At 41.0% G+C, this 23,032-nt stretch overlaps 2 protein-coding genes across 2 annotated transcripts in view; one reads left to right on the top strand and one right to left on the bottom strand.

The window, feature by feature from the left end:
- Window positions 1–4,351, top strand: part of CACNB2 (calcium channel, voltage-dependent, beta 2 subunit) — a 102,981-nt gene extending 98,630 nt beyond the window's left edge. Inside the window, exon 14 of the mRNA XM_014946106.1 lies at window positions 1,746–4,351. Coding sequence (XP_014801592.1) covers window positions 1,746–2,234 — 489 coding nt within the window. The 3' untranslated portion in view covers window positions 2,235–4,351. The remainder of the gene's footprint in view (window positions 1–1,745) is intronic.
- Window positions 4,352–11,483: 7,132 nt separating this feature from the next.
- NSUN6 (NOP2/Sun RNA methyltransferase family member 6) overlaps window positions 11,484–23,032 on the bottom strand; it is a 40,826-nt gene continuing 29,277 nt past the window's right edge. The window contains exons 12-15 of the mRNA XM_014946117.1: window positions 19,905–20,036; window positions 16,986–17,134; window positions 15,442–15,567; window positions 11,484–12,315 (exon numbers count right to left, since the gene is read on the bottom strand). Of these exons, the coding sequence (XP_014801603.1) occupies window positions 12,103–12,315; window positions 15,442–15,567; window positions 16,986–17,134; window positions 19,905–20,036 (620 nt within the window). The 3' untranslated portion in view covers window positions 11,484–12,102. The remainder of the gene's footprint in view (window positions 12,316–15,441; window positions 15,568–16,985; window positions 17,135–19,904; window positions 20,037–23,032) is intronic.

The following is a 23,032-nucleotide window of genomic DNA, read 5'->3' as shown; positions in this document are numbered from 1 at the left end:
GAAAGGGTTTCACGTGTGCACCCAGTTTATGTGCCTCAAGAACAGTCATGGTTGGGAGCTATTAACAATGTGTTTACACAGCCAGAGCAGGCACTGCTTTAGACTCGGTAGCTTTTCACTTGATTCCATTTATAATTCACCTCCGTTGAGTCATTTCTGTTCACCTTGAACACATCTATTCATGTTTACAATTACTACATTCCTTTTCTGGCAAATCAGAATCATCCTGAGATCATAAAAGCAAGAAAAAAACCCCAGGAATTTGACCGCTGTTTCTGTTACCTTGTTCTCATCTGCACCATTTGTTGCTAATTGGGAGCACAGGGAGCAGCCCAGCCAGTTCCTGGGAGGGTACAGAACAAAATGCTGCCTTAGAAAATAACGATTTGTCAAATTTATCAAATTGCTGATTGGAAATATGTTGCTTCTTACAAGTCGCTGATAAAATACGGATTTGTTCCTTTCCAATTTCCTGTCATTTTAATTTTTTGGGTTGCTAGGAAACCCACCTGCCAGGATCTGTAGCTGAAGGACAAAATTTCCTCCTTCCCCCAGCTCTTTCCCACAACATACAAAGACTGAGAGAAGCCTCGTCCGTGAGCTGCCCTGGAGGCAGCCCTTATTTATAGACAGCTCTGAGCACAGGAGGGCAAACTTTAGACTAACTTGGAGAAATTCAGAACAGTCTCACAAACAAATGTCTGTATAACTCTGTTAAAAACTACTTATTTTGTGCTGATAGAGGTGATTCTGTCTTGACGTTCTTCCCCTTATGTGAGAAGGATAATTAAATTTTACCATAAACTATTTCTTAAAATTTTGCAATTAAGCTTGAAAAAGCTTTGGCTGTGCTTTGGGAATAAAAGCAAGTTAATGTAATGAAACCCCCAAATGAGTTAAATAATGCCACTTGTTCGTTTTGCAGTGATTTCAAAGTATTATGCTGGTGAAGAGTAGGTTTGATATTACCTGGTAATTTTTATTTCAGTCTTTTAATAGTGGTGGTGTGTTAGGAAATTCTTTAGGTGATAATATCACTCTCTTCCTGCTTTCCTTAGCAATGCTCTGTATTCTTCAGCTCTTAAAATTATAAAGTCAAAGTTGAATTTTTCATTACCGTGAAGAAATGGAATTATTGCTGAGAAAAACAGAAGGTCAGTGATACTATTAGTATCATAATACAAACTTCATTCATACAAGATTCAATTGCTTTTTTTTCTTACAAGAAAACCAAAACAAATCAAGTCCTTTAAAAGAGCCAAGGTTTTGTACTTTGGTTGAATCCACCTGCTCACTCCTCTAAAATCTAAAATGGCTTTTCCGTACGGGCAGTTTCCAGGCGTCTCTGACCTCTGGGCTGGTACCTGCCCTCTCCTGCCATCGCCTCCTCCTTCATTTCCCTGCAGTTTGTCCTGCTCCTGCCTGCTCTCTGCTTGTCTGGAGCGTGGCAGGCAATTCCTGCTGACTGGAATCCTCAGAAACATCACCGGAGACGTGTCACAGAATAACCTGAGTGCCACTCTCCGGGCTGATGGGAGTGAAAGGGATCGTTTGTATTATAATACTGATCTTTTCAGTACAAGTTGAATTCTGATGTTGGTTTTTTTCCTAGTTTAGATTCAAAGTGGATTGTTGTGTACTTCAATTTTATTGGTTTCATGATACTTTCTAGTTGAATTTGATATCGGGGAGGTTTTTAAAGGTGTCCTTCGTGCCTGTGAACTCACTGCTGGTTGTGATAGCAGGGATCTCAAGGAGACCAGAGGAATGACCATTCAGTCCCTGACCGTGGTGGGTCACACATTGAAGAGGAAGCACGGGTTGAACCCATCAAGAAATCCCAGCATCGCTCTTCCTCCAGCCAACACCACAACCATCGCGGTGGTGTCAGAGGCCTTTCCAGGCAAGAAACTTTTGACTCAGAAACACAAGACAGCAGAGATTCGGCGTACGTGGAGCCGAAGGAGGACTACTCCCACGAGCACGGCGACCACTACGAGTCTCACCGGGATCACAACCACCGGGACGAGTCCCACGGGAGCAGTGACCACAGACACAGGGAATCGAGGCACCGCTCCAGGGAGAGGGACCGCGAGCAGGACCACAACGAGTGCAACAAACAGCGGAGCCGCCACAAATCCAGGGACCAATATTGTGACAAGGATGGGGAGGTCATCTCCAAAAAGCGCAACGAGGCGGGAGAGTGGAACAGGGATGTTTACATCCGGCAGTAACTCCTGCCCCCGGGCAGTCTTGTGTTTCTTGGAAGTCTTGTAACGATGCCCCTTTGAAAATATCTTTGGGTTCTCCATTGCAGAACACATGGTATCCTTCTGTATGCTGGTTTGTATTGCTGTTGCTCGCACAGCAATGGCATGAAATAGAATATTCATATACTTTATTTTTTTTTTTTTTGGTTAGTGCTCTCTGAATGAGCGTGGTACAACTGCAGAGGGCCTGGTGTTGTACTGCGCCCTTTTCCAAGCTGTTTTTTGGTAGCTGCCACTTGAACAATATCTGTTGCCATCAAGGTGTTGTTAGTGTTTTTTAAAAAAAGGTACATTTGATGTTTAATAACTTCCAGTGTATTCAGCAAGCCAGACTCAGCACATAAAAAAAAAAAATCTAAAACTTTTTGTCTGCTCTGATTTTTAATTTGTATGCACTTGATTTGCATATTGATTTAAGGGCCACTATCTGTTGCTTATACCTCTGGTGGACTCCATTTGAAGACAGAATTCAGTCTTGCCTTACAGCCAGGGGATCATAAAGTCAAAATCTATTTTCTATGTACTGGTACTGTGTACTGTATATACAGTTTATAAATGTTATTTCTGCAGACACCTTCTTACTATCTAAGTTTGATCACACTGTTTTAGAGTCCTAATGCCAAGTCAGCAGATTTGCTTTTGAATTACTGGCAACTGGAACTAGCCTCATTTAGGAAATCTGTAACAGTGTTCAACCTAAATACTTCTTCTTCTGTAGCAGAAAGCTTATACTTATTGTAAATACGAGTGAGTGCTTGAGATAAAGGGTCTAACTCTTACACCTTATCCTTGCAAACCCGATTTTGCATTTTAAATTAACGGTAAAGCTAAGGAACTGACCACTAGAAATGATTCCTCTCTGTACAGGTCACAGGATTGGGATGGACACAGCTTCACTTGTTGTTCTGGTGTCAGCCCGAGGGAGCACACAGGGCAGAGGGGGGGACGTGGTGGGTGGGTGTGTGTACGTGTGCGTGTGCACGGCAGGCAGCCCGGGGGAGACTCCACTGAGGAAGACAAAGATGACTCCAGAGCCCAACAAGCCCCTTTCTTCATTCTGTCTACTCATTTAAAAATGCAAATTGCAGCGAGGGCACACGAGGGAGTTTACTGGCCCAGGTAATTGAGAAAGCATCAATCTGCTGGCTCTGTGTCGAGACTTCAGGAGAGTGAAAACCAGGCAAATGTTACTGTGAGTGTTTCACTGGAAATGTAAAATCCTTGTGTTTTAGAGTATTTGTTTTAGTAAGAAAAGTTTACACAGCTTGTGGAGAGTTATTTTGTTGGAAAAATAAATTTTTGTAGCTTCTCCACTCTCTCTACACTCGCCAGTTCCTCTGCATTCCCACTCTGCAGCCAGCTCCCGGCTTCTCCTTCACCCAAACCCTCGTGCTGCTGCTGAGAGCTTAGAAAAATGCCTGGGACAAAATACTCGTTAGAGAAAAATGCATTGAAGTCAAAGGGAGTGACCCCAGTTTGGGTTGCACTGAACACCTGGTGCACTGGTAAGTCGGGGGGAAGCCACTCTTGGTTTCACTACAGGTCCCATACCCTTGCCTCGTGTAAAAGCTGTTCTGCAACACATCTAGTCTTTGTAGTCCTTGTATGATTGAAATACTTATTGTATTTCACTGTAAATAGCACATTATATATAAAGACTGTAGTGGGATAATAATTAATTTAGCTGGAAGTTCTTTTTATTTATTATTTTAATTCTGGGAATATCAGCATTGCCTGATTTGGAATATCATTTTAGTGAAATGGATGAGATGTGTGGCAGGTGCATGTTGTCTCCAATCTCCCCTTCCAGCATCCGAGCAATTCAGTTTAAACTCTCTTCAACGTCCTTTGTCCTCCCTAGCCCTCTCCTGCCCCTCTCCCTCATGCTTTATTTGCTTTTTTTTCTTTTTCTTAACAACCTAAGAGTGTGAAATTCTGCTGTCAGGTATCTGGCTGTTCCTCCCGGTGCTGCTGACTGTTGTGGTTATTCAGGGGTATTATTTGGCTCAAAGGATGAACTGTGGGGAAGACAAGGACAAGGGTATTTTTCTAGAAATAACCTTTTTGAGCGTTTTTCTAAACGAGACTAAAAGGTTTTGTAGCCAAAGGAAGCATAGGTAAGTAGACCTGTTGTATTACTAAAGGGATATATAAGACTATATATAAACAGTGGCTTTTGATATGAGAGGATTTTCAGGGTTATCAGTGGAAAATGACATTGAAAGACTGTGCTGTTTGAATCATATCAGCTCACGTGGAAATGGAAAGAGAATGTGGAAAGTCTTGCTCTGTAGAGCCTGGCTCCAGCTGTTTCACCAGCTTCAGCAAAGGCTGCTGCTCCCTCCAGCTGTTCTGTGACAGCCGTGTCCTCCAACCAGTGATCTATGGATCCCACTTCAATACTTGGATTTTTTTTTTATTGTTCTCTTTTTACTTTTGCTCCAGAGAGTGTTTATTTTCCACCTTTCTTAAAGTATTCTTAAGAAATGTTTGGCAGAATTACAGAGCACTGAGTACTGTATGAAAACCATGCAGTAGGTGGGCATATATAGACAAAGAAATGAGGAAATGAAGAGCATAGCCCAAGCCCTAGTATTGAAGTATGGCCTATAGATTGATGTATGGAATGGAAATATCGCCAAAAAAGGCATGGCCCAACCCAACTAATGAGAGAATCATGTTTTGTATAGTCCTACTAATTATGTATAGACACCATACTAACACATGCATTCTTACAGACTCACTCAGTAGGTTATTAGATTTGTTAAGAGACTTTCCTTCAGTTGCTGTTTTAAGAGTGACAACTATTTGTAATGTGAGCTTGTACTACACATATTGCACAATCCCACCTGCCTGCTGAGCACTACTTTGAAAAGCACTTTAACAGAATTATTTCAATAAGAAGCTTTAAAAAAATACTCCAAACTGGAGGACATATCAAAGAAGAAATGTGAAGAAATGTCTTTGCAAAATTTTGCCAACAGAAAGTTTTAATATTCTTGTTTGCAATAGGCTATGAATGAGTTCATATTCCTGTATCTGGTTTTGGGAGCTTTGAACCTGAAGAATGGGAGAGGTCCCAGTGAGCACCAGAGTCTTATGTACGTTACAAAACAACCTGTAAAATTGCTATTCAAATGAGCTAACAAGATGCTAAAACCAGTGAGATGATAGCAGGAAAGAAAGCTGAAATAGTTAAGCGATACATAGGTCTTGTCATCTCTCACTTTCTATTTTTCTAAAGAATTTGGAAGTATAAAGTATATGGAAGCAATGGGAAGCACTGAACATTTCCGTGTGTATATGGTAGATGTTAACCTTATTTTTGTATGTGGTTTCAAATGCAGCAGCCCCAGTCTGTCTGCTATCAGCTGGGTGGGAAGAGGGAATTCTGGAGGAGGGGCTGGAAGGGGTGAGAGCAACAGCCTCCCGAGCTGCTGAGGGACAGGGGAGTGGGGAGAAATGAGCAACAGGTTTGTGCTCAAAGGCAGCAGTTAAGAGATTGAAAAAAAACTATTTTTAAATCCATCAATAAATTAATGCCTAGAAATTAAAAAATTTTACAGATCCATAAAACCCTCTTCTAGAATACTCACGAATTCAGCGTGTCTGGCATCAAGAGGTCAGAATTGGAGAAGAGTTCCACAGTTTTTGGTTCTCAAGGTATAAAATTAAATAGCTAAGTTTCTCCTAAGGCTTTGCCCCTAATTAACGAAGACCGGTTTTAAAGGCACAGGGAGCTTGAGTGGAGTTCCTATTGTCACAGCAATCTGTAAACTCTTCACCTATAGCCCTTATCATGAGCAGAGGGTAAGGAAATGAAATCCCACTCATCAAACCTGGAATAAAAGTAAAGACTTACTGTGGCTTCTCTCTGCACATCTGGTTGCTCACCCTGAACATGCAGTTGCTGCCCAGCTCTAATACCCTGCCCCTTCATACTTACTGTCTTTTGTGATTTTTGTTAGTAATTATCATTTTTAAGCTCCGTTGTTGGCTTGTAGAGTCATATTCACCTTCTGTGACAGCTGCAGAGGTGTTAACATGGTCCATTATCATTCCCTCAGCTGGAAGGCAGTGAGTGCTCTGATGGCTTTTAACCAGTGTCTGTGCAAAGTAAAAAGGTCAGTGTGAGCCTCCTCCTGGGGCAGGCACTAAAGATTGATTTAGGGCTGTGGTTACATTTGACCTCTGACTGCTTTAACCCATCAGGCTGAGAGCTACTTCCCAAATGCTTTGACTTCAGTTCTATTCCCTCCATGAAAATAAAGCACATTGCAAAAAACTTTATTACATAGTCTAGAGGAAGAACAGAGAAATTATTTTTCAGGGTGTAATATAACGTTTCTAGTGTACATTTACTTATATTTATTGCAGATCTTTCACAAAAAATTTTAGTTCTATCATCTGTAAAATATATGGATGCCATTTTTAGTGTGAATGGTTTTAATCAACCGAATTTATAGCTTGGCAATTTGTCTATAATTTATTTCCCCACTTTTATATAACAAACTGTTACATATGAGCTTACAGTAGTTTTACAGTTTCTTTTTATAACTTACCACCCCAGAGATGTGTTCCTACGCAGCCCCAAAAAAGATTCATATCAGATATAATAGCGATTAAGTTGGTTCTTCTAATTCATTTGTGTTCTCTTTTCTTACTTTATCCTTACCCCCGTTACCTGTCATGCATACCTACTCTGCAATGAATTCTACCAGTACAAAATTGGATTTTTTTCCACAATTTTTTTAGTTGTTAACAATTAAACATAGAAAGAAGGTTCTTTATATTTTAAACTACCCACTCCAAAGTAATTTCTTGCTGATCACCATCACCAGCCTCTTTCTTACTAAACCATTCCCTTTTCTTTAATAAGCATATAGAATCCTGTGACCTAAAAATTGGTGGACTCCGTGACACTGAAAGCTGTACAATAATTTCATACTCTACCAGGCTGCCTCTTTTACTATCTTTATATTGACCAAGAGAAATACCTAGATTTGGCGCTATTACTAATCACTATTTCTGCAAATAGCAAGAACTACTTTTCAGACTTTCTTAAAGCCAGGATCTGATTGCATGCCTGATCTGTCTGTTTTGTAGGGTTAATCTTTCAGTACAATGACAATAACTTTTTTCAATTTAATATATAAATATCTCATATATTATATATATAAATATATTCTATTGTGCTTCAGCACCAAACACTGAAGCGTAATTATTCAGAGTGTAAAGCACTCTTACCAGGAAAGTAATACTATTATGTATTAAAAATAAATATATACACCATATGTCAAAATTGTGACAAAGTATTCCTACACTTCTAAAGTCACAGGAAGATTGGTAAAGAAAGAAAAGAAAAATAGGAAGGGCATCCATCCAACTTTAGCCATCGAATTTAGCCAAGTCTGTAGTCAAGGAAAGGACACTGGCTCCTTCAAGGGATGATTTGGAGCATCTTAATTGAGTTTCTGTTCCAAATTGCCTCCCCAATTACCAACAGAGAGAGCAGCCCAGGGGCACAGCTGATGAGGCTTATTCCTTTAATATGCTAAGTGTTCTTTTAAGTCAGGCAGTTGACTTTTGCAGAAACAACTCTAGTAGTTAAAGTTCAGATACCAGTAAGTTTTTTCCGGTTAAGTCTGGTCTGCATTTACACTGGAATCAAACACAAGTCAGTTACTATTTCTCTCCCCCCAATGCCCCCCCAAAACTTCTTGTATAAAATCAAGTGAGATCACCTTCTAGAAAGGCCTGTTTATCATTCAAAACTAAAGAAATCTGGAAAAGTCTCAAGAAATTTTCCACTAAAACATCAGCAATCCTAATTCTTTCAAATTCAGCATCGCAAAAATCCTGCTACTGAAACTGGAGACAAAGTTCCTTATTTTATATGCATACACAAATTTCACTATATAATCTATGTTTGCTGAATAATGTTTACAGAATTTATACATTCTGCAAAAAGAAAATGCTTTTTTTACTAGCATTGAGTGAAAGATCTCAACATGTACTTAAAATGAAAGACTGATCCCTGTTGTTCCTAAGTAATTATTTTAGCCATATTTAGACTAAGAGGACTGTAATTTACAGCATGAGCTATCATGGGTCTAAATAGGATCTCTCACCTACTACTGATGAAACTTTACATCTTCCTTAGACTTGGTGTGGTTAATGGCAAGGAGTGACCAATGAAAGCAGACAAGAATTCCATCTCCTGCCCTGCCAGGAGAGGCCCTACAGCCTTGACAGAAAAAAAGAAGGGATGTATTTTATTTAAGAACAGTAGAAAACATAACCTATCAAAACATTTCTAGCAAATAGAAGTAAACAACCAGACTACTGAGAAACAGAGTTGTATAAATTGTTTTGAGTTCGAGCAAATGCAAAAGCACTTCTGACAGTATAAAAATAAATTCTAGGAGGAGTGTTGCTCTTTTTAATCCAACCTAACAGTTACGTGTGAGAAGACAGACGTTTTTCAGATAACGCTTTTAAAAACTGGAAATTGATGAGTGAGAGGAAAAAAACCAAACACAGATGTCAGTTTATGCTTTTGAATTGTACTTACCTTTTCCCTCTAATTTCAGTGCTATTGTCAGTTCCAGCAGTACTGAGTAAAGAGAGAATACTGTTCAAATGGAGAACACCTCTGGAACTGAAGCAGAGTTTTCAAATACATCAAAAATACATTTCAAAGATAAAAATTTACATTATGAAAACTTTGAGCAGTGGATTAAGTCAGTTCTCATTAGCATGCTTCCCCAGTTTCAATTTTTATTATGATTTTATAGCTGGTGATGCTTTCTAACCAATAAAGAGTTAATATTCTTAGTTGTTTGAAAGGTGATTTGCAACATTTCAGCTGGTATTATGCATTGTTTTCTGTCTTTTGATATATTAATCACAACTGTAGCCCCTTCTGTTGCAAATGTTTGATTTTAAAATTGTCACTTGTCAGCCAGTCTAATAGGCTACTTCAGAACCAATACAGTTATGCATGGGAAGTTTGATGTTGAAACAATATTTATTTACATTCCCAGAGTGAGATGGTTTAATATATTCATGCTGCTATAAAAGACATGCTACAAAGCCTAATCGTATTTTGTGTATATACTATGTGTACAGAGAATCTTGCTTGTATTAAAATAAAAGAGAAATGAGGTTCTAAGTATCCATTTATAAACCAGTTCTTTGTAAAAATCTGACAGTGTTTTGTGAAGCATCGACGATTGGTGAACCTCCCTAGGAGCTACCTTTTTCCAGGATTCACAGTAGTTCCCATCTCTTTTATGTTTGCATTTTGTAGAGAGCGGGGTGAGGGAGGAGAGGGAGCCCTAGGGGTGCACACCCTCCTCACTCACACGCTGACCTGCTGCAGACACAAAAGCAAATGGAGACTTAAAAATGATACTCCCCTTCCCCCAGCCGTGACATTTTTTTTTCGAGACTTAAAAATGATACTCCCCTTCCCCCATTTTTTTTTTTCCCCCTCTGCAACCTGTGGCTCCTTCCCAGCAGAACTGCTGGCAGATTTTGGTGCTGCCATAGCAACCCTGCTGTCAGCCCGTTGGCTTGGCAACGGCATGGCAGCCCTAAGAAACACACTTCATGTCTGAACTGTTCTTAGAACTGGTCACAGAAGTGGGTTTTTTTCCAGGGTGCATTCCTCCATGCTTATTTACTGTCCGATTTAATAAACTTTGCGATAAAAAATCCTATACAGTCCTTATTTGCCAGCGAAATCAGATCATCTTCCCTGGAATCTTGCAAAGAATTAATATCCATTCCTTGCAGCGTCCCAGCAGCTGGATCAAATCTCTGCAGCAGCTTCAGCTGGTCACCCGACAGCCCAGCTCCCCTCATGCCTTCTCCTCCGATATGAGGTTCCTTTTTGAGTCAGAAAGGAAAAAAAAAGTTCTTAAATGTCCTGAATGTACTCCACTGCGTATAGGCAGTGCTGCCTGTTAAGGTGGTTTATTATCATTATATCATTTATATCATCAAACAAAGCTAGGTTGATATCACTCACACCAGGGGAGGATTCAGATGTAATGCAGCCCCTTCTTTTCTTGCCTTCATCTGGCCAATATGTATAAAAGCATAAATAGAAGCTCCAAAGCACTTTAAGGAGGTTGGGCTGTGCCTAATCCACTTCAGCTCAGAGCACTTACTGAGGCCAGATCAAGTCATTACTCAAAGGACTGAAATATCACAAGGAAGCCGTTACCAGCAGACACTAACAAGTTCTAAAGCCTTTAGGTTTTTCACTTTTAAATGAGGCAGCTCTTCTGTGTACTGACTAACAGCTACGAGCCAAGACAAAAATAGTGATTCCAGTAACAGGAGTAAAAAGACCTGGATTCCTCACATTAAAAACCTCAAATGGAGAGACTGAAAGCCCAAATCCAGAATACTTTACTGCCTGAAGAGGCATCGTTTTGGAAGATGATGCAGCAGAAAAATCTGTCCTTCAGATTTCCTATGATGTCATGTAATTGGACTAACAGGTAAATGGGATGATAGAAGTAAACAACCAGACTACTGAGAAACAGAGTTGTATAAATTGTTTTGAGTTCGAGCAAATGCAAAAGCACTTCTGACAGTATAAAAATAAATTCTAGGAGGAGTGTTGCTCTTTTTAATCCAACCTAACAGTTACGTGTGAGAAGACAGACGTTTTTCAGATAACGCTTTTAAAAACTGGAAATTGATGAGTGAGAGGAAAAAAACCAAACACAGATGTCAGTTTATGCTTTTGAATTGTACTTACCTTTTCCCTCTAATTTCAGTGCTATTGTCAGTTCCAGCAGTACTGAGTAAAGAGAGAATACTGTTCAAATGGAGAACACCTCTGGAACTGAAGCAGAGTTTTCAAATACATCAAAAATACATTTCAAAGATAAAAATTTACATTATGAAAACTTTGAGCAGTGGATTAAGTCAGTTCTCATTAGCATGCTTCCCCAGTTTCAATTTTTATTATGATTTTATAGCTGGTGATGCTTTCTAACCAATAAAGAGTTAATATTCTTAGTTGTTTGAAAGGTGATTTGCAACATTTCAGCTGGTATTATGCATTGTTTTCTGTCTTTTGATATATTAATCACAACTGTAGCCCCTTCTGTTGCAAATGTTTGATTTTAAAATTGTCACTTGTCAGCCAGTCTAATAGGCTACTTCAGAACCAATACAGTTATGCATGGGAAGTTTGATGTTGAAACAATATTTATTTACATTCCCAGAGTGAGATGGTTTAATATATTCATGCTGCTATAAAAGACATGCTACAAAGCCTAATCGTATTTTGTGTATATACTATGTGTACAGAGAATCTTGCTTGTATTAAAATAAAAGAGAAATGAGGTTCTAAGTATCCATTTATAAACCAGTTCTTTGTAAAAATCTGACAGTGTTTTGTGAAGCATCGACGATTGGTGAACCTCCCTAGGAGCTACCTTTTTCCAGGATTCACAGTAGTTCCCATCTCTTTTATGTTTGCATTTTGTAGAGAGCGGGGTGAGGGAGGAGAGGGAGCCCTAGGGGTGCACACCCTCCTCACTCACACGCTGACCTGCTGCAGACACAAAAGCAAATGGAGACTTAAAAATGATACTCCCCTTCCCCCATTTTTTTTTTTCCCCCTCTGCAACCTGTGGCTCCTTCCCAGCAGAACTGCTGGCAGATTTTGGTGCTGCCATAGCAACCCTGCTGTCAGCCCGTTGGCTTGGCAACGGCATGGCAGCCCTAAGAAACACACTTCATGTCTGAACTGTTCTTAGAACTGGTCACAGAAGTGGGTTTTTTTCCAGGGTGCATTCCTCCATGCTTATTTACTGTCCGATTTAATAAACTTTGCGATAAAAAATCCTATACAGTCCTTATTTGCCAGCGAAATCAGATCATCTTCCCTGGAATCTTGCAAAGAATTAATATCCATTCCTTGCAGCGTCCCAGCAGCTGGATCAAATCTCTGCAGCAGCTTCAGCTGGTCACCCGACAGCCCAGCTCCCCTCATGCCTTCTCCTCCGATATGAGGTTCCTTTTTGAGTCAGAAAGGAAAAAAAAAGTTCTTAAATGTCCTGAATGTACTCCACTGCGTATAGGCAGTGCTGCCTGTTAAGGTGGTTTATTATCATTATATCATTTATATCATCAAACAAAGCTAGGTTGATATCACTCACACCAGGGGAGGATTCAGATGTAATGCAGCCCCTTCTTTTCTTGCCTTCATCTGGCCAATATGTATAAAAGCATAAATAGAAGCTCCAAAGCACTTTAAGGAGGTTGGGCTGTGCCTAATCCACTTCAGCTCAGAGCACTTACTGAGGCCAGATCAAGTCATTACTCAAAGGACTGAAATATCACAAGGAAGCCGTTACCAGCAGACACTAACAAGTTCTAAAGCCTTTAGGTTTTTCACTTTTAAATGAGGCAGCTCTTCTGTGTACTGACTAACAGCTATGAGCCAAGACAAAAATAGTGATTCCAGTAACAGGAGTAAAAAGACCTGGATTCCTCACATTAAAAACCTCAAATGGAGAGACTGAAAGCCCAAATCCAGAATACTTTACTGCCTGAAGAGGCATCGTTTTGGAAGATGATGCAGCAGAAAAATCTGTCCTTCAGATTTCCTATGATGTCATGTAATTGGACTAACAGGTAAATGGGATGATTGCTACATGTGTATGTACAGAAGGCAGAGAAAGGAAGGAAGGAACAGCTCAAGTATTTAAATTCAAGAGATGACATTTGGCATCAAAATCCCGGGGAGAAGGACTTAAAAATCTTTCTCAGCATTTCTTGCAAGTAGTCTTGACTGGTTTTTATTTAATATAGTGGCTCCTGGAAAAATCTAATTCTTAGCTAGATTGTTCTTTCAATGCATTCAGTAGGAGACAGCATAAAATGTGCAAAAGCTGGCATTGGAATATCAAAAATAAATCTCCTTTGTCAATCTGGTCTAGTCTAGTCTATAATGCAGCCGACAGCAGGGCATTTTTTGAGCCATCACACTTTTTGCTCAAACGTGAGCTCACCCAGTCAGCACATGATGCAGGTTAGTTCCTTCACCATGTACTGTGTGCTGGGAAGCTGAGAGGCTGCAGCCTGAGGCTCTCTCTTCCTTTCCCTCTGCAGGATTGCAGTTAAGAGACAAAAAGAGGTGCCCATTGACATTTGAGAAAAAAATAACGTAGAGAACTAGACAGGGATAAGGACTTGGAGTAATGTAATGGGAGGGTGGAAAGGTAAAAGTCCAGGGAAAACAGTATTACTCAGGCTCAAGTGACTTGCTGAAAGACAGACCAATTTTTTCCTCTACCTTTTCCTTCCTTTTTCTTTCCAGTGAAGTTATTGCATTTAAGCTGATCTATCCAGTACCTCCTGTACAACTCCAAGAGGAAGTAAGTCTGCACAGGCAAAGGACCAGCTGCCCTGCAGTCACCTCCACCTAACGAGATCAACACTTTAATGGCTCCATCTCCTGTTTTTTTCCTTACCCAGCCTAATTCCAGGACCTGTTGCCAAAGTGAGGAAGTGGGGACCAGCTGCCCTGCAGTCACCTCCACCTAATGAGATCAACACTTCATGGCTCCATCTCCTGTTTTTTCCTTACCCAGCCTAATTCCAGGACCTGTTGCCAAAGTGAGGAAGTGGGAGGCAGAGGACTGAGTATAGAGCAGGTGTCCACTGAGAGACTAAAGAATATGGGAAGTACATAAAGGAGCATGAGGTAAGTTGAGCTGGGAGGAGGCAGAGGACTGAGTATAGAGCAGGTGTGCACTGAGAGACTAAAGAATATGGGAAACACATAAAGGAGTATGAGGTAAGTTGAGCTGAGAGCTCCAGTCTCCTGTTCATTGGAAAAGATCACCTTATCTTAAACTACTGGGGAACTGCTCGTAAGATACTAGAAACCATCTGTGGATAAACAATTCAGTGTCATCTCATTGAAAATACAGTATACACTTAAAGATTTTTACACACAGATAGAGCATTTGTGTATGAAAACTACTTTATTTAAGACTGTATTACTGGTGAGAGGAAGTCCATCAAACCAGAATTAATCTTGCATTTGAATTCATGGGGCTTGTGTTCTGCTTTGTCATTCTATCAAGGACAATATTTATGCAGTTAGGTAAAGTGTATAACCTCAGCTGAAACAGTTGGAATGATAAATTCATAGTAAATGGATGGTGAGGAAAGCAGGCAGAAGAACCTGATATACAAATCTTTTAAGAAAAGCTTCAGTTTTCTTAAATCTTTACCAGCCTTCCTATAATTTCTCATTGTACACCTATTGTATACATTTTTTAAAATTTCAGTTAAAAGATGCATCTAAACTCCTTAAAGACAGATAGAAGTCATCACAGAACGTGTAAGCAAGCTAAATAGGTATCAGAGTCAGACTTTTCCTCAAAGCCATGACGATAAACCAGTAACCCACCCAACTCATCACATCAACAAAGGAGGAGAGAGGTGCATGTGGTCTGATGAGAAATTCTCTCAAGGTATGAATAAAGGTAAAATATCATGCAGGTATTTTTGAAATGTATGCAGTATAGATAAAAAAAAATAATCTAGTATCTCCTCCTCCTAGACATCTTAATGGTAGGCACTGATGCCAAAAAAGACAAGGTACATTCCTGGGAAACTGAGCCTGAAATAAATTTATTCCTTCATTCCTTAAAATAACACAAAAATAGCTCTCATACATGTAAAATCCTCCTTCCTCAAAACACAAGGCTCTTTCCATTTATCTCCCCACCCTTTATGCAAGTCTTCACTACTGCAGTAGCATTAATAAAACTTTTCACCTCTCCTGTGAAGGTGCAAAACCAGAAAATAAGATAAACACATTAAGAATTGCGAAAGAAATTTTGACCTGTTTGAACTATCTTTTGTCCGTGTTGTTTTAAATGACTGTTGTACAAATCAAAACAACCCCAGTACACAGTGGGAAACTACTTAACATTCCCTAAATGAAGCTCAATTAAACACTAAAATAGATTTAAAAGAGCCTCAGAAATCCTTGTGATATTTCTATCCACAGCAGTTAAAATTGTCTGCAGTGAAAAAGAGATTTCTTGATAATAAAATGTAGCATGTAACTTTGCAGCGCCAAAACAAGCTCATTGGGTTGTGTGAAGGACCCTGAAAATATTACCTGGGGTTGAAGCTGGAGGCACGGAAAAGTTTTCAGGGCCCAAGCAACTTGCTCCTCATTTTCAGAGAGTGTAATTGTACATGTGCTATATACTAAAACACCTCCTGGCTTCAGCAATTTCACGGCCTGCAGGGAGACATAAACAATAGTTCAGCTTATTTTTAAAATGTAAAAACTTGAAGCAACATTAACCAAGAATCCATTAAGCTATTAATATTAAAAGTTAGCGCTTAATCAAACTCAAATCTTTCTGTCTAAGCCAGGCATTGTGATACTTCTCAGGGAATGCAGTAAAGGAGCCCGTGGATTGGGAAGGTTCTTTCCAAATCAGCTGTAGAGCTCATGCAGTTCATTATCATAGAATCATATCATAGAATTGTCCAGGCCGGAAGGGACCTCCAAAGGCCATCTAGTCCGACCCCCCCGCAGTCAGCAGGGACACCCCCAACTAGACCAGGTTGCCCAGGGCCTCGTCGAGCCTCTCCTTGAATATCTCCAGGGAAGGGGCCTCAACCACCTCCCTGGGCAACCTGTTCCAGTGCTCCACCACCCTCACAGTGAAGAACCCTCTCCTCATCTCCAGTCTAAATCTGTTCCCCTCCAGCTTGAAGCCATTGCCCCTCGTCCTGTCACTGCAGGCCTTTCTAAACAGGTTCTCCCCAGCCTTCCTGTAGGCCCCCCTCAGGTACTGGAAGGCTGCTATTAGGTCTCCCCGGAGCCTCCTCTTCTCCAGGCTGCACAACCCCAGCTCCCTCAGCCTGTCCTCGTAGCAGAGGTGCTCCATCCCCCTGATCATCCTCGTGGCCCTCCTCTGGACCCGCTCCATCAGGTCCACGTCCTTCTTATATTGAGGGCTCCAGACCTGCACACAATACTCCAGGTGAGGTCTCTTAGTGCCCTTGGGATGATTCACCTTGTGAGATGTGTTACCTGCACAGCTCTGCGTATCCCAGACAGGTTAGTTCTGGTTGTCACCACCTGCTGCCAACCAGGGACACACAATATTTTTGTCAGTGATATTTGATGTCCATGTAACCATTTCCATATATTTGGTGCGCTGCTTTTTCAAGCAATTCAAGCTCACTTCGAACACACAGAAATCAGAATTGGACAAGTTTCATGAAATCTTATCTTTCTGCATCACCCCAAGCACAGTCCTATTAGCATTAAAAGTTGTCACACGGCGTCCTGGCTCTGTACTCCATCTCATACACCTCACAGCACCACTGCATGGGAGGTCTGTGCACTGAACTTAAAGAGCTCATGATGCTGCAGAGAAGAGACTTTAACCTGCTCCATGACTTAAAACCTTGCAATTATTATCAATTCAAACCGATAAAACTGAAGGAATAAAAAAAGTTTTTTGTTTACTATGGCTTGTATCTACTTTTCCCATGCTCCAGTAAGTTGACTTCACCTAGCAACAGCTATGGTGGAGCTGAAAGGTTCACTGAATCTTAAGACTATCTTCTTTACTTAACTTCTGAAAAGATAAGCTAAATTCAACATACATTTTCCCTCTCTACTCAGTGATTAATACATACCACAGTGAACAGCTTGCGCTGTAGTGGCTGGTAAGAGGTCACTTCCCTTAGAGTTGAGGAATAAGCCATGTTTGGTCTCTGTCCCATCCCACTACATGGAGCATCAAGAAGAATTCGATCAAATGACTCTGGTAAGAATGGAGGTCCTTCTGTAAAAAGCAGTTAGGAATGTAAAATGTGGCTGTTTCTTTCCTTGAGAATTCACCAGGGATAAGGACAAACTGTTAACCGCTTCCTTGACGTAGAACATTTGTGTTCTATAGATGGTGTCCCCAAAGTAATCTAAGCTAGAGACAAGCCTCAGCACTGCTGGTGATGGATGTCATCTCCCAGAAAACTAAAGAGTTTCAGTTCTGTTTGCTCAAACAATACATGATCCCTTTAGGCAATCATATTTATTGACCTTAATTTAAGAATGTGAAAGTACAATTTAACAGTAATCAAACAAAAATGTTGACATATGCTTGGTCAGAGGTACGGAGCTGTACGTACAGGCTGTACTGAACCAGTCATGTCATAACTGAACCAAGGGGGCAATTCTTTACGGAGAGAAGCCTGTAGTTAACCATTAAGACTGCCTTAAATAATAATAATAGGACTGTCTATATAATAACTATTTCTTAGAATGCACATATATGTAGAGAAGAAAGCACTTCATAATTACATGAAATATTACAAGTTCTAACACGCAACACACGCTGTCTCTGCAGCAGAACAATTCAATAAACAAGGATTGTGAAGACAATATCAATTTCTGAATACTACCTGGAGAGATAAGGGAATCCATGACTTCTAAATGCAGAGCAAATCCCACTGGCTCAACAGCCCGAAAGCCTCTATCCCTGAATGCCAGAGAGACTCTTCAGCTCAGCAGCCCCAAGACCAAAGTGGCTCCATCCGTGTGTCTGTGACTGACCAATGAGGAACAGAGCCATATATATGCTCTACCTTCTTTTCTCCTGTTCTTCAAATAATTAAGTTCGGGTCACAAGTGAAAACAAGTGGGTGACTTCATGTTACTGCTACTTAGCTTGTTCTGGCACTACAAAATGAGTCTATTTTGGCACTACTGACTTATCTACCTCGGATCCATTACGATAATGTTCAAAATATGTCATGTCTTACTTGCAGAGCTGTACAGAAATGCCTGAATGACCCCTCAGTTTTACAGCTAGCTCTCGTTCATCTGTGTAAGTGCTACATACCAATATTCTGTGTCCATAAAATATGTCCGTATTTTATGTCCATAGAAAGACTCACATCTGTGTAAGTGCTACATACCAATATTCTGTGTCCATAAAATATGTCCGTATTTTATGTTCATAGAAAGACTCATGCTGCCATCCAGTGAGACCTGGACAGGCTAGAGAGTTGGGCAGAGAGGAACTGGGTGAAATTCAATAATGGCAAGTGTTGGGTGCTGCACCTGGGGAGGAATAACCCCCTGCACCAGGACAGGGTGGGGGTGACCTGCTGGAGAGCAGCTCTGAGGAGAAAGACCTGGGAGTCCTGGTGGACAATAGGATGACCATGAGCCAGCAATGGGCCCTGGTGGCCAAGAAGGCCAATGGCATCCTGGGAGGCATCAGGAAGAGAGTGACCAGCAGGTGGAGGGAGGTCATCCTGCCCCTCTGCTCTGCCCTGGGGAGGCCCCAGCTGGAGCACTGGGACCAGTTCTGGGCTCCCCAGTTCAAGAATGACAGGGAACTGCTGGAGAGGGTACAGCAGAGGGCTACAAAGATGATTGGGGGCCTGGAGCACCTCTCTTATGAGGAGAGGCTGAGGGACTTGGGGCTTTCTAGAGGGGGATCTGATCAATGCTTATAAATACTGAAAGGGAGGGTGTCAGGAGGATGGGGCTGGTCTTTTTTCAGTGGTGCCCAGGGACAGGACAAGAGGAAATGGGCACAAACCTGAATATAAGAAGTTCCACCTAAACATGAGGAGGAACTTCTTTCCTGTGAGGGTGGCAGAGCCCTGACAGAGGCTGCCCAGGGAGGTGGTGGAGTCTCCTTCTCTGGAGACATTCAAACCCACCTGGACACGTTCCTGTGCAACCTGCTCTGGGTGGACCTGCTTTGGCAGGGGGTTGGACTGGATGATCTCCAGAGGTCCCTTCCAACCCCATGTGGTTCTGTGATTCTGTGTGACTATTAAGAAAGTAAAGTACCCTTATTCCTGCAAAGCACGAATAACTGCAAAGCACAGGGAGAAGGGAGGTGAATTAAGCAATCTGATTCCTACTGAGGCTGACCAGTGACCACGATAGAATAAAGTAAGAAAGAACAGCATACTTTGCACAACAAACTAAAAATAATCAAGGCAGCAGATACCATTTAAATTGGTCCATCATGGGAACAGAACCAGTATCATAAATACAGGACTTCAGAAAAGCAAATGAAATTAACTTAAAATAATACACACTGTGCTTCTATAGAACATTCCCCTGAACAGCTGAACAAACATCAATGAACTAAACCTTGCAGCACTCCTGGGAGTTAGGTATTAATAACCCCATTTTACAGATGGGCATTCTAAGGCAGAAAAGCAAGCAGTTCTGCAAAAGGAAATTTTTTCTCAGATGAAGTCAAACAATTCAGAGTATGGGGTTAAACATTATCACGAAAGCTTTAAGGCTTCTTCTGCCTTTGATATTATCTGGGAAAGGAATGCATTTCCTCTGAGCAACCTTTGAGGTTGTGATAAGGACAGATAGTTTGAGTTCTATGTTAGCTTCATGGAGAAGCCGATAATCACAAAAGGGTGGAAATAAGAGAGCATTCACAGTGCTGAAGCAACCTAGGTATCTGCCAAGATTTCAAGGACGTGAAGACCTGTGGCAGGTTTAATACTATTAGTGCAAAACTGATTACTATTTTCTTCTAAAAGCTACTGCTATCCAAATTGTTTACTTTTTACCTTGTTCATCCTCTCTCTTCTCAACTGAAAGTGCCTTTGTTCCGTCATAGCAAAATGCCTTAATGCAATTCAACTGAAGCAATTCAGCATTCTGCTTAATTTTTTTGACCTTCTTAGCTATCTTGTCCATGGCTAAAAAAAAAAAAAAAAAAAAAAAAAAAAAAGGAAAAATAAAAGAGGTTTCAATCACAGAATACCAGGTTTGGAAGGGATCTCAAGGATCATCTGGTCCAGTCTTTCTTGGCAAAAGCACAGTCTAGACAAGATGGCCCAGCACCCTGTCCAGCTGAACTTTGAAAGTGTCCAGCGTTGGGGAATTCACTGCTTCCCTGGGGAACTTATTCCAATGGCTGATTGTTCTCATTATGAAAAATTTTCTTCTTGTGTCCAATTGGAATCTCCCCAGGAGCAACTTGTACTCATGACCTCTTGTCTTTTCCATGCGACTCCTAGTAAAAAGGGAGTCTCCATCTTCTTTGTAGCCAGCCTTTAAATACTGGAACACATTGATAAGGTTTCCCCTAAACCTTCCTTTCTCAAGACTGAACAAACCCAGTTCTCTCAGCCTTTCCTCATACGGCAGGCTTTCCAGTCCTTTGCTCATCTTTATGTCCCTTCTCTGGACCCTCTCTGGCCTGTCCATATGTTTGTTGAACAGCAGGGACCAAAACTGAACACTGTGTTCCAGGTGTGGCCTGAGAAGTGCTGAATAGAGTGGGATAATGATTGGTTTGTCTCTTAAAAAAAAAAAAAAAAAAAAAAAAAAAAAAGGAAAAATAAAAGAGGTTTCAATCACAGAATACCAGGTTTGGAAGGGATCTCAAGGATCATCTGGTCCAGTCTTTCTTGGCAAAAGCACAGTCTAGACAAGATGGCCCAGCACCCTGTCCAGCTGAACTTTGAAAGTGTCCAGCGTTGGGGAATTCACTGCTTCCCTGGGGAACTTATTCCAATGGCTGATTGTTCTCATTATGAAAAATTTTCTTCTTGTGTCCAATTGGAATCTCCCCAGGAGCAACTTGTACTCATGACCTCTTGTCTTTTCCATGCGACTCCTAGTAAAAAGGGAGTCTCCATCTTCTTTGTAGCCAGCCTTTAAATACTGGAACACATTGATAAGGTTTCCCCTAAACCTTCCTTTCTCAAGACTGAACAAACCCAGTTCTCTCAGCCTTTCCTCATACGGCAGGCTTTCCAGTCCTTTGCTCATCTTTATGTCCCTTCTCTGGACCCTCTCTGGCCTGTCCATATGTTTGTTGAACAGCAGGGACCAAAACTGAACACTGTGTTCCAGGTGTGGCCTGAGAAGTGCTGAATAGAGTGGGATAATGATTGGAATACCAGGTTTGGAAGGGATCTCAAGGATCATCTGGTCCAGTCTTTCTTGGCAAAAGCACAGTCTAGACAAGATGGCCCAGCACCCTGTCCAGCTGAACTTTGAAAGTGTCCAGCGTTGGGGAATTCACTGCTTCCCTGGGGAACTTATTCCAATGGCTGATTGTTCTCATTATGAAAAATTTTCTTCTTGTGTCCAATTGGAATCTCCCCAGGAGCAACTTGTACTCATGACCTCTTGTCTTTTCCATGCAACTCCTAGTAAAAAGGGAGTCTCCATCTTCTTTGTAGCCAGCCTTTAAATACTGGAACACACTGATAAGGTTTCCCCTAAACCTTCTTTTCTCAAGGCTTTCCCTCCCACAGCAGCACCGCACTGGTCACTCCTATTGACCCTGTTGCCCACCAGGACCCCAAACCCCTTTCCACAGAGTTGCTCCCCAGCCAGGTCGATCCCAGCCTGTGGAATTCCTGGCTTATGTTTTCCTAGAAGCAAGACCTTCCACTTGTCCGTGTTGATCTTTCTTTCCTTTGTGTTTACAGATTTCATCTAGCATATCGTGGTGTGTGTCTGTTTGGATTTATCCTGTACTCAGGGACTATCCCTTGGCCTCCTTGGCCACCTGAGCACGTTGCTGGCTCATACTCAGCCAGCTGTTGACCAGCAGCACCCCAGGTCCTTTTCCCCCAGCCACTAACACGTGCACCCTGACAACTGATCGTGCTTGAAAGTTAGGACTGTTGCTAAAACAGGGGATTTGCTGCACATGTGCTCTACTGCGGGTGGACATCCTTCTCCTGAGAGACTCTGAGCACAACGAACAAGCTGGAAGACAAAAGTTCTTCCCTCATCTGGCCCATGCCACAACAACTTCCTGAAGGACATCTGGAGAACAATGGTGGTCGGGACCAGGTCCAGAGAATAATAAATTATCAAGTTTTGCTGACGGCGGGGGGGTCGGACCAGATGACCTTTGGAGGTCCCTTCCAGCCTGGGCAACTCTATGATTCTAAGTTTTAACTATTCCCAGCTCCTATTTAAAAGAACAATTTTACATTTCACTTATCTCATTCAAAAACAATATATTAATTTTTACAATTAAATCACCAAAAAAAAAAATATAAGATTGATTCAAATGTTTCTGAAATGTTAATGATTTAATACACTGCCTAGGGAAATTTAGTACAGAAAATTTATGAATGGAACTTAAGAATAAAAAAGCAGTGCTGATTTACTAAAGGAGCATGTATTTTTTGCCGGGTCTTAAACTAAAATTATATACTCAGAAAAGCAAAATGAATTCAGACAATTTTCAACACCTCTATTCTTAATCTTTACCACTTCAGCTGGTAAGCAAAAAATCAAACTATCTAAAATGGCTAAGGGAAAAAACAGTTATACAAAGTTATACAAAACATAAATATATAGATGGAAAAAGTATAGATGTAAATAAATACATAACAGAAATATATGCTTTTGCAGACTTCCATTATTTATCATGCTGAAATTCTTTACTGGAAGCTCTATAAATCTGTCCAGTAGATGTCCAATGCCTGTTTGCTAACTCTCCATACTGAAGGAACAAATGCTTCAATAACCAAACCGGCACAGAGCTGCCTGCCTGTCTGTTCTAGATCATTCCTCACTGCTCCTTCCCACTAACACACAGCCAACTGTTGAAGCACTGCATCATGTAACTGCAAGACTTCTAGATAATCTGTTATATTCCAATCACACTATTCCAATGAAAATAATACTGCCTTATACATTTTGTAGAGGAAAAAAATCACAT

This window comes from Calidris pugnax, unplaced genomic scaffold (assembly GCF_001431845.1).
Source record: "Calidris pugnax isolate Ruff unplaced genomic scaffold, ASM143184v1 scaffold19, whole genome shotgun sequence".
In the NCBI taxonomy this organism is placed as follows: Eukaryota; Metazoa; Chordata; class Aves; order Charadriiformes; family Scolopacidae; genus Calidris; species Calidris pugnax.
Note: the sequence above shows the minus strand (reverse complement) of the source record. Positions and strands in the feature narration are given on the sequence as shown.